Here is a 14,397-nt window from a genome sequence, read left to right as displayed (position 1 = left end):
GTCATCAATGCATCCTGTTGTTCCAAAGTCTTTTTCACAGCCTGCTGAGGAGTCAGGCTGTCAGGGGCAGGCAGGGACCAGGTCATGTAATGAGCGGTGACTCTTCTTGGAGGTCGTAGCCTAGTCGCCGTCCTCCATTCACTCAAGAGCACGACTATTTCACACACACTCATGCTTTCTGTGTCCTGAGATGTGTACCTTCCAGGATAGCAGTCCCTCTGTCTTTAAGCATTAATTTCCTCGGGCATCATTCCACACTCCGTAAAACTTGCAGACACAGCCTGTGATGTAGTTAAACCCAGCCCGAGGAAATGGACAGCTCTTTGGACCTCTGACATCTCCACACTACTTAACTACCATCACCAGAGAGAATACCTTCCAAAAAGTAAATGGTGCCTTCATTGTATAATTCGTATTCGGGAATGCATCAGAGATGAACAATCACAATCAAAAAGAAATGCGTTACTTACCTGTAACTGCAGTTATCCAGTATTGGTGTCTTTCATAGATTCACAAATCATTCCCCGTCGTCGAGACAGGTGTCTCCGGTACATAGAAAAGTAATGTCCTATAGACATACATAGAGAAAAGTAGGCCTAAGGGCCTGCCTTATTAGCCTATCTATGTCCTTTTGTAAAAAGGACCAAACTCCAGAAGGTAGCCAATCAGCTACCACCTCTCTCTAGAACCTTCCTGTCAGGAGCCTCAGTCTCTCAGATTTTCGTGCGCACCAAGCTAGGTAGGCGTAATACTTGTTAGAGAAAGAAGTGAGTCCTTCCAGGGGAGGCGGGAGGGTTGCATGTGAATCTATGAAAGACACCAATACTGAATAACTGCAATTACAGGTAACACATTTCTTATCCAGTATTATGGGTGTCTTTCATAGATTCACATGCCTGAATCAGAGTAGTAAGCAGTACATTATGCACATTTCTGATGGAACAGCATACAGTAGTCTTAAATAATACATATCATACTACTAAAAGCCATCAACAAGTAACAAGAAATAAGTAAATAAATGTGCATACCAGCGAAGGATGGCGAGAAGGAGGAAGGCTCACCTCACTGGAATAGATGGCGAAGCACAGCCTGGCCTACTGCTGCATCCTGCATCAGTTCCGTATCCAGGCAGTAGTGCCTGGTGAAGGTATGCAGCGACTTCCAGGTCGCTGCCCTGCAAATGTCCAATATTGGCACCCCAGCAAAGAGCGCTGCCGATGTGGACACAGCTCTTGTAGAATGAGCTCTTACTTTGGAGTGTAACGGACGTCCTGCTTTGTCATGGCAAAAGGCAATTGCCGAAGATATCCATCGTGAAAAACTTTGCTTGGAAAGCGGCATGCCTTTTCTTGGTCTAATGAAAGCGATGAAAAGCTGGTTCGTTTTCCTAAAATGTTTTGTCTTGTCGAGGTAAAATTTAAGACACCTCTTCAGGTCCAAAGAGTGCAGAGATCTTTCAGCTGCAGTGCTTGGATTTGGGAAGAAAGATCGGAGTACTAGAGGTTCATTAAATGAAAGTCCAACGGGACCTTAGGAATAAATCGATGGTTAGTTCTTAAAACCACTCTGTCTTCCTTGAACTGCATGAAGGGATTTTGTATTGAAAGAGCCTGTAGTTCGCTGACCCTTCTTGCTGAGGTCAGGGCCAAAAGAAGGGCCGTTTTCCAGGAGATGTATTTGACATCTGCTCTGTGAATAGCTCGAAAGGGTGCTTCATCAACTGGTTGAGGACCACATTAAGATGCCATGTTGGTGGAACTCTCCGTGGGCGAGGAAAGGATCTGTAAAGCCCCTTAAGGAATTGTTTTATTAACCTGTGTGATCAGAGAGAGGGTCCTTTTGAAGTTCTTGTAAAGCGAGAAATTGCTGCCAAATGTACTCTGATAAAGGCATGCGACAGTCCCGCCTGTGCCAGGTGTAGCAGATATGGTAGTAACTGCTCCGGAGTAGCCTTAAAGGGATGTAGATCTTTGTCCTTACACCAAATGCTAAAGCGTTTCCATTTTAACGAATAGGTCTTATTCGTGCTCTCGGCTCTTGCTTTTGCGAGGACATCTTTGCACTCCTGCGGAATGTCTAGTTGACAGAACTCTCGGTACTCGGGAGCCAAGCCGATAATCTGAGAGATTTCAGATTCGGGTGCTGTACCTGGCCGTTGGACATCGTGAGCAGGGACGGATGTTAGACCAGACGGATTGGCGGGTGGACTGAGAGGCGATGGAGGTCCGTGAACCAATGCTGTCTCCGCCAGAACAGGGAATCAGGATGCAGTGTTCTGTCTTCATTTTTCGGAGGACTCTTGGTATCAGGGGAAATGGCGGAAATGCGTATGCAAACACGTTGCGCCATGCGATGGAAAATGCATTTCCGAGGGACCGCAGTTGGGGATGCCAACTTGCGAAGTTGCGGCATTTGGCGTTCTCCCAGGTGGCAAAAAGGTCACTCTGCGGTCTTCCCCATTCCGAAAAGATGTGATCCAGCACTTCTTGTTCCAGCTCCCATTCGTGGGACAGCGATCTCTGTCTGCTTAGAGCATCTGCTATGATGTTGTCCTTGCCTGGGACATACTCCGCTGACAGCGTGATACTGTGGAGCACAAGCCAGTTCCAGATTTTCTGCGATTCGCGAGATAGTGTGAGCGAACTCGTTCCTCCCGGTTTGTTCAAGTAGTGCATTGTCGTAGTGTTGTCGGTCCTGACAAGCACTGGGGAGTTCTTGATGCGCGGTAGGAAAGCTTGCAGAGATAGAAAAACTGCCCTCAGCTCTAGGAGATTGATATGGAGCTGCTTTTCTTGGTCCGTCCACTTGCCGCTGATCTGCATCTCTTGAAGGACCGCTCCACAAACCTCTAGGGAGGCATCCGTAGTTATCACGTGTGGGGCTGCAGGCAGCAGGAATGTTAGTCCTTGCAAGAGGTTTTTGAACGACCTCCACCATAGCAAGGCTTTGGACATTTGCTGTGTTATCACAATGCGATCCACGAAAGAGCTTGTGCACTGAGTCCATTGCCTGGTCAAGGCCCCCTGCAGAGGGCGCATTCTGAGCTGAGAGTGTGGAATAAGCAGGATACATGAAGACATCATCCCCAGGAGGGACTTGAAAGTGCGGACCGGCAAAGTTTTTCTCGAGGCAACTGCGGTGGCCAGAGTGATAAGCTTGTGCTTCCTTTCCTGAGATGGAAATGCTTTTGAACATTCTGTATCCAATGTCGCCCCCAGAAAGGTAAGAACTCGGGAGGGCTGTAAGGTTGACTTCTCGTGGTTGAGCGTCAGACCCAGTTGCTGGAAAAGATTGAGACAGGCGCTGGAAGACTTGACTGCGCCTTTCAAAGATGGTGCTTTTACCAGACAGTCGTCCAGGTATGGGAAGACTTGGTGTCCTTGTTGATGTAGGAAGGCTGCCACTGGGGAGAGGCACTTGGTGAAAATTCTGGGTTCCGACTTGAGGCCGAATGGGAGGACACAGAATTGATAGTGCTGACCTGCCACTGCGAATCTGAGAAATTTCCTGTGGCCTTTGTGAATAGGGATGTGGTAGTATGCGTCTTGCAGGTCTAAAGATGTCATAAAGTCTCCTTCCTCTAGTGACCCCAAGATCTCTTGGATATTCACCATACGGAACGATTGACTCTTCAAGAATGTGTTGAGTGCCCTGAGGTCTAGGATGGGCCTCCATTACTTCCCTTTCTTTTGTATTAGAAAGAAGCGTGAATAGAATCCCTTTCCTCTGTGAGCTGCTGGTACTCGCTCTATTGCTCCTTTCTTTAACATTGAAGAGACCTCTTGAAGGAGTAATCGTAGACGCCTGTGTTGAACCTTGCGAGGAGGAGTAGTCGGGGGAATTGAATTGAATTCTAACGAATGTCCGAATTAGATCAATTGGAGCATCCACCGATCCGTTGTAATTGATCTCCAATTGTCGAGGAAGTGTGTTAGTTTTCCTCCAAGTTTAAAAAAATTAAATTGTGGACGGACTGGCTGTTGGAAAAGGTCATTGGCGTGCGCCAGCGGTTTTCCTCTGATTTTTTCCCCTGTAGTTAGACCTTCCATATGAGGTCTGACGACCTTGTTGCTGTTGTTGCTGTTGATATTGCGATCTGCCTTGGTTATAGGAATATGAGGATTTGCTCTGGTAAGAACCTCCGTAAGAGGATTGACCTCTACCTCTGCTTCCTCGAAAGGACTGGTTCTTAAACTGCAATGTGCCCAGCTCTCGTGCAGTGTCCGTATCTTTTTTGATCGTTTGCAGGGCCTCATCGATTTTTCCCCCAAAAAGGTGTTGGCCGTCGCAGGGCATGTCCAGTACCTTGGTTTGGACCTCTTGGTGAAAGGATGTAGCCTTAAGCCACCCCTGCCTTCGCAAGACCGCGGCCCCTGCTAGCTGTCTGAAGCCGGTCATAGCCACATCTACGGCACAATCGATAATTTCTGATGCCGATGTTTGGCCTTCCTTAAGGAGCGATTGCACTTCCTCTTTGAAGTTATCTGGTAGTTCCGCCAGATACGGGGCAATATCCTCCCACAATTGCCTATTGTAGTGGCCTAGTAGCGCAATGGAATTAGCCACTTTCACAGTCATGGCCGACGTGGTGGAAAAGCGGTTGCCAATACTGTCAAGCTTCCTGCCCTCTTTGTCCGGTGGAGCTGACAATGGGGATGCCGGATTCCTCGAGTTCTTTTGTGTTGCCTGGGTAACAACTGAATCTGGCTTGGGATGCCCAGTAAGGCAGGCTGCTGCTGTTGTTGGTGCCTTATACTTTTTGTCCAGCCGTGGAACTACTGCGGAGACCGAGACTGGTGTCTGCATCAGCTGTTTTCCCTGTTCCCAAATGTGCTCGATGATAGAAATGGATCTTGTTGTTTTCCTAACAGGGTCTTTAAAATGATATAGGAAGCATTCTGTTTCATGGGATTCCATTTTCATATGGAATCTCGTGGCCGCTCTCGCCACCAAATTGTGAAATCCGCCAATGTCCACTGGCGGTGAGTCCGAGGTAGTCGGTTCAGGAGTGCCTGGAGATGGAGCGATGTAGTCCTCATCATCCCTATGGTCGACTGGTCGTCCCGAACCTCTCCCTCTTCTGGTTCTTCAAGATGGGACATTGTGCACTGGTTCTCTTTCCTGACGGATCACCAAAGGTGATGGTCTAGGATGTGAGGATGGTGTCGGTCCAGATGGAACTGGATTTGCTTCCGTTGAAGGGGCAGTGGTTGGTTCAGGAAAGCGCTGCTTATAATCTTGGATCAAGAACCGTAAGTCTGAGACTATAGACACCGGAAGGCATACCATAGGTGTAACCTCCGTCTGGACATGCGAATGTTCAGCCTCTTCTGTATAAACCATCTCATCTCCCTCTTCATCGGTGCTTTGGCACTTTACTATGAGATCCGAAGAACTGTTGGCCTGTCCGTACTGGTCTTCATCTGATTCCTCGTCCTGTAATATATGTGACGGGGTAGCATTTGCACCCTACTAGGAGATGTTAAATCAGGGGTTATAGGTTGTTTCGTGCTCTTTTTTGTAGGCGGCTGGCTGGCAGCTGACAATGGAGAAATCAAGTCCGATTGTTTCCATGGCGTCGACGATGGCGTCGTCGACGGTGTCGTCGACGACTGAGTTTTATTCGTCGACGATGATGGTTTTGTCGACTGTAGCTTTGTCGACTGTTCCGTCGTCGATGGCGCGCTCGTGGACGAGGTCTTCCTCGTCGTCGATGTAGTTTTCGTCGACGGTATCCTCGTCGACGGTACCTTCGTCGACGGCCCAGTCGTAGATGGTGCGCTCGTCGACGATGTCTTCACCGTCGTCGGAGACTTCGACGACGGTACGCCTGTCGACGAGGGTGTCTTCGTCGACTGCGTCGTCGGTTTCGGCTTTGTCGTCGTCGACGGGATCTTCGTCGAGGGCCTTGTAATGAGGATAATAGACGGCACAGGCTTACCCGCCGTCGACGATGGAGTTGTCGTCGATGAGAATGCTGACAACGCCATTGTCATCGACACCGTCGTTGTCGATATAGAAACATAGACTGTAGACACAGTCTTCTTCAGCGCTGAGGTAATCGTCGACGAAATCGTCGTCGACGACGGCAAAGGCTTCCTGAAAGCAGGAACCTCCTTGTCAGACGTTGTAGATCTTGCCTCAGAAGACTTTTTAATAGTCTTGTTAGTAGGAACATCAGTAGGGTTAGGGGAAGTAACCCTTGGCCTCTTCAAGGATAATTTAGAAGAAACTGAAGCCATCTCACCGTCCTCAGAAGATTCCAGGTCCTCTCTGGTTTTCAGCCTGTTCAACCAGAGGAGCAGCCGACATTCTCTGTCCTTTAGTGTTTTTGTAGAGAATGTTCTACAAATTCTACACTCTTTAGGAGAATGGTCCGGATAAAGACAGTATAAGCAGGTTTCATGCTTATCGTCGACGTGGAGCCTCTTCTTACCACAAGAAGAGCAAGCTCTGAAGAGACCCTTCTTCTGTTGTTCAGCCATGGTGTATAAATGAAGGAAATATCCAATTTCTGAGAAGAAAAGAGATAAAACTAGGAAACCTGAGGAGAACTCAGGTGGAGACTCCCTAGCACAACGTGCGGTAGAAAATCTGAGAGACTGAGGCTCCTGACAGGAAGGTTCTAGAGGGAGGTGGTAGCTGATTGGCTACCTTCTGGAGTTTGGTCGTTTTTACAAAAGGACATAGATAGGCTACTAAGGCAAGGCCCTTAGGCCTACTTTTCTCTATGTATGTCTATAGGACATTACTTTTCTATGTACCGGAGACTCCCGTCTCGACGACGGGCAATGATTCAGGCATGTGAATCTATGAAAGACACCCATAATACTGGATAAATATATGATAAAAACATTTCTATGTTCAACATGTTAAAGTCACAAACGTCTCTCCAGTTCTCAACTATGCTGGGGGACCTATCAACAACCAATTTTATAGTCTACTACTTTCTGTTTCTAACTACAAATTCGGGTAAAACAAGTACTGGGGAAATTGCTTAACCTTACTTGGGGCTTTTCGGAGCCGAGAAGCAATCACTCACACAAAGTGGCATGATCTGGTCAGGACCCTAACAGACCCTTCTATCTGGCTAAATCCAACTCTGTATTAAATGTTGCAAACAATAGTTAAAGTATGAAACCTGTCATCCCTGTCACGCCGAATAAAAAAGGTCCTTTGGGTTTTGACAAAAGCCCTGTGATATTTTAGCACAATACAGGGCAGCAAAAACATGTTGAACATAGGTGAAAAATGAGGATGGTGTTGTTCTCTGTTCTATGTAGGGGTATTTATAGATCAGTGCTGCTACTTCAATGAGTGTCCTGGCGCTGGATATCGAAAAGTAACAGCGGGGGCAGGAAGGAGCTACGGGCTGGAGAAGAGCCAAGTTTTCAGCTTCTTCCTTAACATGGGCGTTGACTTGATGCTTCTAAGGGTCAGAGGCAGTTTGTTCTAAAGGGACGGGCCCAGGAAGGAGAGGGCCTTTCCCTCTGACATCGCCTTTTTGATACATGGGGTACTGGCTAGGAAAAGCTTTGTGGAGCGGAGATTGCTCTCTGGAACATATAACAAAATCCTGTATTTGAGATAGCCAGGGCCCATTCCGTATAAGGCTATCAGAGTCACAAGCAGAGTCTTGCAGATAATCCTTTTCCTCACTGGTAGCCAGTGAAGACTCTTAAAAAGTCTGGATTGGTGAGCATCCTGGGGGAGCTCGAAAATAGTTCAGCCCGCTGCATTCTGGACCAGCTGAAGCCTATCCATCAGGTACTTGGGCATGCCTAGGTAAAGGCTGTTCTCATAGTCAAGCCGTGATATGATCGGAGCTAGAATCACTTGCTGTCTGGCCGTCAAGGACAGTAAGAAGAAAAATGTTTGAAGAAGTTGCAAGTGGGCAAAACAGGTGCCCACTACCAAGTTTACTTGGGTAAGGAATAGCAGTTGGCTATCAAATTTAAAGCCCACGTTTTTTACCACCTGACTTTTGATAAGAGGTTGAAAATCTTTTGTTACACCATCTTCATAGTCTCATGCAGACCAAATAAAAGAATTGCAAAAGGACAGTGGTCCAAAGCAGTTCAGAGATAAAAAAACATTGATAATAAGACAAGCCTTGATGAGCTGCTTATGTATTTGTCCAAGTCCAGCCGGACAAGGAATTTATTTTAACAATGAAGAAATATTTATAGATCACATTACGTACGGACTGACTGCACCTGACAGCCGTACCCACGAGGACATCGCTCCTGTTCGAAGCGGATCCACGCATCGACCCGGGACCGCCTACTGACTCAATAACTTGCCACCCGGCAAAACTCCCGACTTACAGTCCACCACCTTGGAAGATGACCACCTTGCCGGCGTTTCTCAAACGCGGAAAGCCCTTACTCGGCAACGAATACTTTCTGCCGACTTAATCTTATTATCAACCTTGTGCGCTGATACTCTGTAGAACTTACAGAGCCCACCCACGGAATCGGAATCACTGGCTACCCAAGTTCCGCTATGCGCACAGTCTTCTTTCCAAGAGGCGTATGATTGTTCCCAACAGGCAATATAATTGTATAAAGTCCTGATGATGATCCCAATGTATTTTAGAGAGCGGGATCGAAACGTCGACCTTTTACAGTAGTTATACAGTATAAACCAATGTGTATCATTTGCTGTATATACTACTCTGGTAAAACACTTGCACTATCGATCTGAAAGTGTTCAGTTTGCTCTTCTTTTCCCTTGCCTGTAAACCTTTCCTCTCTCAAACTTATTTTCATCTCTTTCATTTTTCTGTCCTGCGGTAAGGCACAGGATTGTGCTCTTTATATTTTTTGTAATGTGTTCTATAAATATTTCTTCATTGTTAAAATAAATTCCTTGTCCGGCTGGACTTTGGACTTGGACAAATACATAAGCAGCTCATCAAGGCTTGTCTTATTATCAATGTTTTTTTTTATCTCTGAACTGCTTTGGACCACTGTCCTTTTGCAATTGTCTAAAACCCTTGGTCCACAGCCAATTATAGGGTCCCCCTTGTTTTCGAAAAGACCAAATAAAAGAAAGCACATTGTTAATACTTAATACCATTTTAAATCACTAAGAACTCTGGATTAGCCCGCCGAACATCATCTGTTGCCGGTGTCAGAACACCCACATGATGAAGCTGAGACCTAGTGTGTGTGAAGAACTTCAACCAGAAGAGATTTTCCAAAGTCAACGATGACATGATGAGCACATGAATATACGTTTTTACCAGCTCAGGATGGATAAGTAGATGATTTGTTTGTGTATATAGAGACATCATTTAGCAGATAATTTTTTTCAAGGGGGGTGGAACTTGATTTTGAAACCAGACTTCACAATGTCTTTGGAGTGCTCTGCCAGCCAGGGAAATGGCTGGAAATGTTTCCACCCAGAGGGTTGCTGTTCGGTGTTGGCAAAGAAAGGAAAGCCTTCCATGCAGCCATGAAGAATGCGGCAACCCTGTGCTCTTTCAAGTTTTTTGCTTATGAAAAAGCAGCTTCTGCTGGATTGTTCTCTACACTGCGCTTGATGTTGCCTTACAAAAAAGAAGAAAAAAAGAGTCTGACACCTGTCATACCCTTGTACTGTGAAACAATCTTTCCTTTTTTTCAATACCCACAGATTTAGGTGTTTTTGCTTATGTCTTCATACATTAAATACCTTGTCTGTATGTGGAAAAGGACCCTGAAAAAGTCAAGCCCAGAAGATTTTGCTAGCAGACGTCAGACGTTAGCCAAAACCACGAAGAATGTCTCATGGTAAGTCCATGGGAGGTGACATGAGCAGCTAGATAAGCCAAACCTTTTGCACTGCTGATGGTTTGAGTAGAAACCAGCCTTCCCTCCTTTATGATCTTTGAAGATTTTTCTCTATCTTCCCTGGGAAGGTACTGCTGTGAGTCACGTAGCTCTCTATTGTAATTGGCCAATAAGGCAATAGAACTAGCAACACTCAAGGCAAATGCTGAGGTGGAGCAGTCTTCCCGCTCTACTGGATCAATCCACTTTGCTTTCCAAAGAAGAAAGAGAAGCAGGACCCATTATATTTCTTTTCCTGTCGCCTAGCCACAGGTTTGATGGAGACTAAAGAAAAGAAGTTGTACATTGTTGGTTCAAAGGGACCTAGCATCAAGGTTATCATGAGTCAAGCCAGAGGTTAGGAAGCTAAGTCACAGAGATGTTGGGCAGATGCCTCCATGTTAAACTTCCTCGCTGCCCTCATGAAAGGCAATACCACAGTCTACTTGATGAGGAGGCGATACTGCGAATTTGGCAGACAGGGTCAATTATGTCTAAAGAACAGGACTATGGACTATGTGGTGAGAAAGATTCCCTCTCACTAGAACCAGAAGACTGGCGATCATCCTCCTATTTTGTTCTCCAAGGCTCATAATCTGGAGAATGTTGGCGTTGCTGGGATCATTTCCTTGTCTACTTGTCCTGTCTGTGTAAGAGTGACAAATTGGTGAAACAAAGTACCATGGATGTCAAAGCTGTGTGAGACGGGAGGAGTTGCTGTCAGTGAAACCTAATGTAGACTCGGATGCCTTTGACATCGACAGAGACTCCAACGGCAAATAAACACAAGAAACTGAGGAGAGGTTCCAGACATCCTTAGTGATGAGTAGCTTGACGTTGACCATCTCAATGCCAAGGTAGAATCTCTCAATTTCTAGCACCTCAACATCCACTAGGAGTATGAACGTTGGCAACTTGAAGAACCACCTGAGGGCCCTGAAGGGGTTGGTCAGACCTTGTCACGTGAAAGGCTGAAGAAGAGGATGAGCGCTATGTATCACCTCTAGGGATGGTGGACCCCAGGTTGAACAACTTCCCTGCATCATACTAAGACGAACTACCGGCCTCCGAGGTGACTGTACTGCATCTTTAAGCACATCTTGCACTTCTTGAAGTAATGATCGTTACGGTAGCTATGTGGTTAGTAGTTGGCGAGAGGAGAAAGATCTAAAATGTTTGGTGCATCCTGAGAAATGTGAAAGCGGATTCAGCATATATATGGATCTGGCCTGAATTCACAGTCAGAGACCAAGAAAGTGATGATAAAAATACTAAAACTGCGGATACATTTAGTATTGTAAATGTAGTCTATAGTATAAGCACTCTCATCTCAGCTAAAATAAAGACTCATGTTAGCTCACAATGCTGTTCAAATAGACATTAAACTCCTCAGCCTTTTTATGTTGCTTAAGAAGACAATCAAATGAACAAGTGGTGAAACCCCTCACTGCCATTCCTTCTGTTAAGACCTTAATCATGCACATTGCTCATTATAAAGATTCTCATATTCCTGCTGATCATAAGCATTATATTTTCTTTAATAGGTGGCGAATTGAAAGTTTGAGATCTATCATTTATGTTAATGGGAAATTGATTGAAGGCATCAATGCAAATCTGTGTAATGTGATTTGAGCAGGTTTTACTTTTGTTTCCAGAGACAGCTAAAACCATCAGTATTGCACACAAAAGACTGTCCTGATGGCACTCTTTTGGTGTCATGATTAATAGCCCCTCCCTATAAAGGCAGCCATGAAATGATGTCCCTGTGCCTCAGGTTTGCAAACAAAATAAATTCAAGAGGGTAGCAAACATTTTAAAGACTATCCGATGGATTCAGACCCTTCTTAGCACCTCTGCTAATCAGAGCATATGAAAGTCTTCCAAATGAATGCAAGCAGAACAGGTCCCTTCACTACATGATATTGCAATAGATGAACATCCTTTAGCACACACAATTAGTCAAAAATATAGAATAATGGCAACTACTATATATGTATACCTTTATCAAACACGGTAATAAGGTTTTAAATTACCTGTAAAAAGGTATTTAACTGATTCTTCGACTTCTCCATGAATTTGTGATCTATAGATTTAAAGGGCAGTTTACTGAGAGAAGGCAACTGAATTTTCTTTAAGGATGAAAAGCACTGTGTGGGAGAAAAAGAAAAGAAAAGATTACATGTACCACATGCCTGGCAATATTTACACTACAATAATATGTCAAGGATTATCCAAGCAACTACTTGCCTCATCCTGGTTGTGAGAAGGTGGCCTGATATGCAGTGCTCACTATTCTAGTGAACACTATGTATCAGTCCAGCAACCCTTATTGATGATTGGTTGTAAGTCAACCTTATAGACCAGCTATCCTAGTAGCGTGGATACGAGCAGTCTAAGGCTAAAGACTCGAGAGGGCGTGTTAAGCCAGCTGTTATACCACACATATACCCCTTGAATACCAAGTGAAAGGACACCACACAAGTGTTATGAAAATAAACAAGATATTTATTAAGAATCACAACAGCCCTGTACTCTTTATGAGGACAGGGTACTAAGCACAAAACAAAACTCTTACGAAAATACTTAAGTTAGCACAGTATACACAAATGCCCGAGGGGCACGGAAAACCATATACTCTGAAAGTGGAATGCGAAATTACTAGCAGGTAAGTACAGTACTAATAGGCTTTGGAATCGCTAGATCTTGACTATAGAATCTTCAGATTACTTCTAGGAGACCCAGGGGACTCGGGTGCAGAGTGTGCACTCTCACGCGTGATGCAGGACAAAGTCTATGGTAACTAGAAATTGCAAAGTTAGTGTTCTCGGGCGAACCCGACCTGGTGGGAGGAAAACGAAAGTGGATTCTGACCCTTGGATAGTGAGGCTATGCTGGGGCACCGAAATGCCGAAGTTACCTAGCCCAGGGGCTGCAGCTGCATAGGTCTCAAAAGACGTCGGGAATCCTCGTAGACGGACCAGGAGCCTGGAAGAAAGAAGTTGCTGGCAGGCGACCAGTGAAGAAAGTTCGATGGATCCAAGCCTGGATCGATGGAAGATGACACCTGAAAGCAGAGGGGACCAAGTTCGAGACTACTAGCCAGTAGTCAGGTGGCACCAGGAGGGCACCGGATGGTAGTCACCTCGACTAGGTGAGTGGGTGACGCTGTGCTCGCAGATCTCACGGACCAGGAGGCGTTGTCGGCGACCAGGATGGAGGAGCGAGCTGTCCCACGAAGATTGAAGCTGTCGGCGTCGCTGGACCCAGGATTGGGCAACAAAGCCTTGGCAAATTCAAGCCCATGCGGTGGACTCAAAATGGCGTCTGGAGTGGACCAGGAGGGTCCGGGGTGCCTCTCTTGAAGAAGGAAGCAAGGGCCAGTCTGGAGCAACCAGACCAGCAGCAGTGATGTCGTCGGGCGTTGTGTAGAAGGCCACAAGCCAGCCGGCTAGTAGCCACACAGCGCGGTGAGCACGCAAAAGCAGAAGGGCCCCACGCAGATCGTGGAGATGCTGGAGGGCTGATCTTCGGTGCTGGAGCTGCTCAGGGTTGGGGCTTCTCGGACCCCAAAGCACTCACCAGTGGAGCACACGGTGGGCTTGTTGCAAAGAAGTCGTGCAGTCTTGGCGATCGTCGGTCCCTCGAGGTCTCGTCGCACTCACAGTTCTCAGCTTTGCTGTAGAGGTGAGTAGAGGTCAGAGGTGCCAGGGAAGCCGGGTCTCGTCGAGCTGGGTCGTCGGATTCGTGAAGAAGGACTTGCAGCAGACCGCAGTGTTCTTAGGATGGTGCCCGCTTGATGCAGGGTGACTACTCCTTAGCCACAAGGGAGAATCTTGAAGAAGGAAATCTTGATGTCTTTCGCAGAAAGTCGGGTCTTGATTCCAAAGATGATCTAATTTGAACAGGGGGTCTAAAAAAGGGGGCTGACCCGGTGACTAGGTCCTGCCTATGGGTGGGACTAGGAGGGGGGTGGTTACACCCATCTGCCATGCCGGACTTTCCCCAGGCCAGGGGCTGGTGTGCCCCTGGAACTAGTTCTGACCGGCCTATGCGTAGTGAGCACCGGGGTGCCACTCAGCAGTCACCTTCCTGTAAAGCCCTGCCTACCCAGGATACACAAAACCATGTCTGGGACGGTGCTAGCACCGCCCCTGACAGGAAACCCTTTGTCCAGGCTCCCCTCGCTGGAAGGACTCCCAGCTGCAGGGGTCAGACTCGTGTCTGTGGTGGCAGCATCCATTTTGTGGAGCTGAGGCTTCGTTTAACTTTAACTGGGGTTCACAGTTACATACATGTCGTGTCCCTCTAGAAGGGTGGAATGCTAACCCCGTCGCCAGAATTGGCGAGGGGTTAGTATTCCAATTCGTATGACACCTTACTCGACATGTTTTGATAAAGCAATACCAAAGTTAGCATTTAACCGCGAGGATTATAATGCACTTAAGAGTATATGGTATGCGATATCATGGAACAGCTATTAGGACTTGGTTCCGCAAGCTGCAGACAGGCTCAGCTCATGCCAGAGCACCATCTCACACGATTCCAAGCACTCTGCCTTCAGGATTGTTAAGGCCTGCCATAG

At 46.5% G+C, this 14,397-nt stretch overlaps 1 protein-coding gene across 3 annotated transcripts in view; it reads right to left on the bottom strand.

Moving 5' to 3' along the window:
- SNX25 (sorting nexin 25) overlaps positions 1 to 14,397 on the bottom strand; it is a 1,510,914-nt gene that overhangs the window by 210,888 nt on the left and 1,285,629 nt on the right. For all 3 annotated transcript variants that reach the window (XM_086962502.1, XM_086962503.1, XM_086962504.1), the window contains one exon: positions 11,849 to 11,962. In XM_086962502.1, the coding sequence (XP_086818628.1) occupies positions 11,849 to 11,962 (114 nt within the window). The remainder of the gene's footprint in view (positions 1 to 11,848; positions 11,963 to 14,397) is intronic.

The sequence above is a fragment of the Lissotriton vulgaris genome, chromosome 3_1 (assembly GCF_964263255.1).
Source record: "Lissotriton vulgaris chromosome 3_1, aLisVul1.2, whole genome shotgun sequence".
NCBI classification, from domain to species: Eukaryota; Metazoa; Chordata; class Amphibia; order Caudata; family Salamandridae; genus Lissotriton; species Lissotriton vulgaris.
This window is presented reverse-complemented; position numbering and strand designations above follow the sequence as displayed.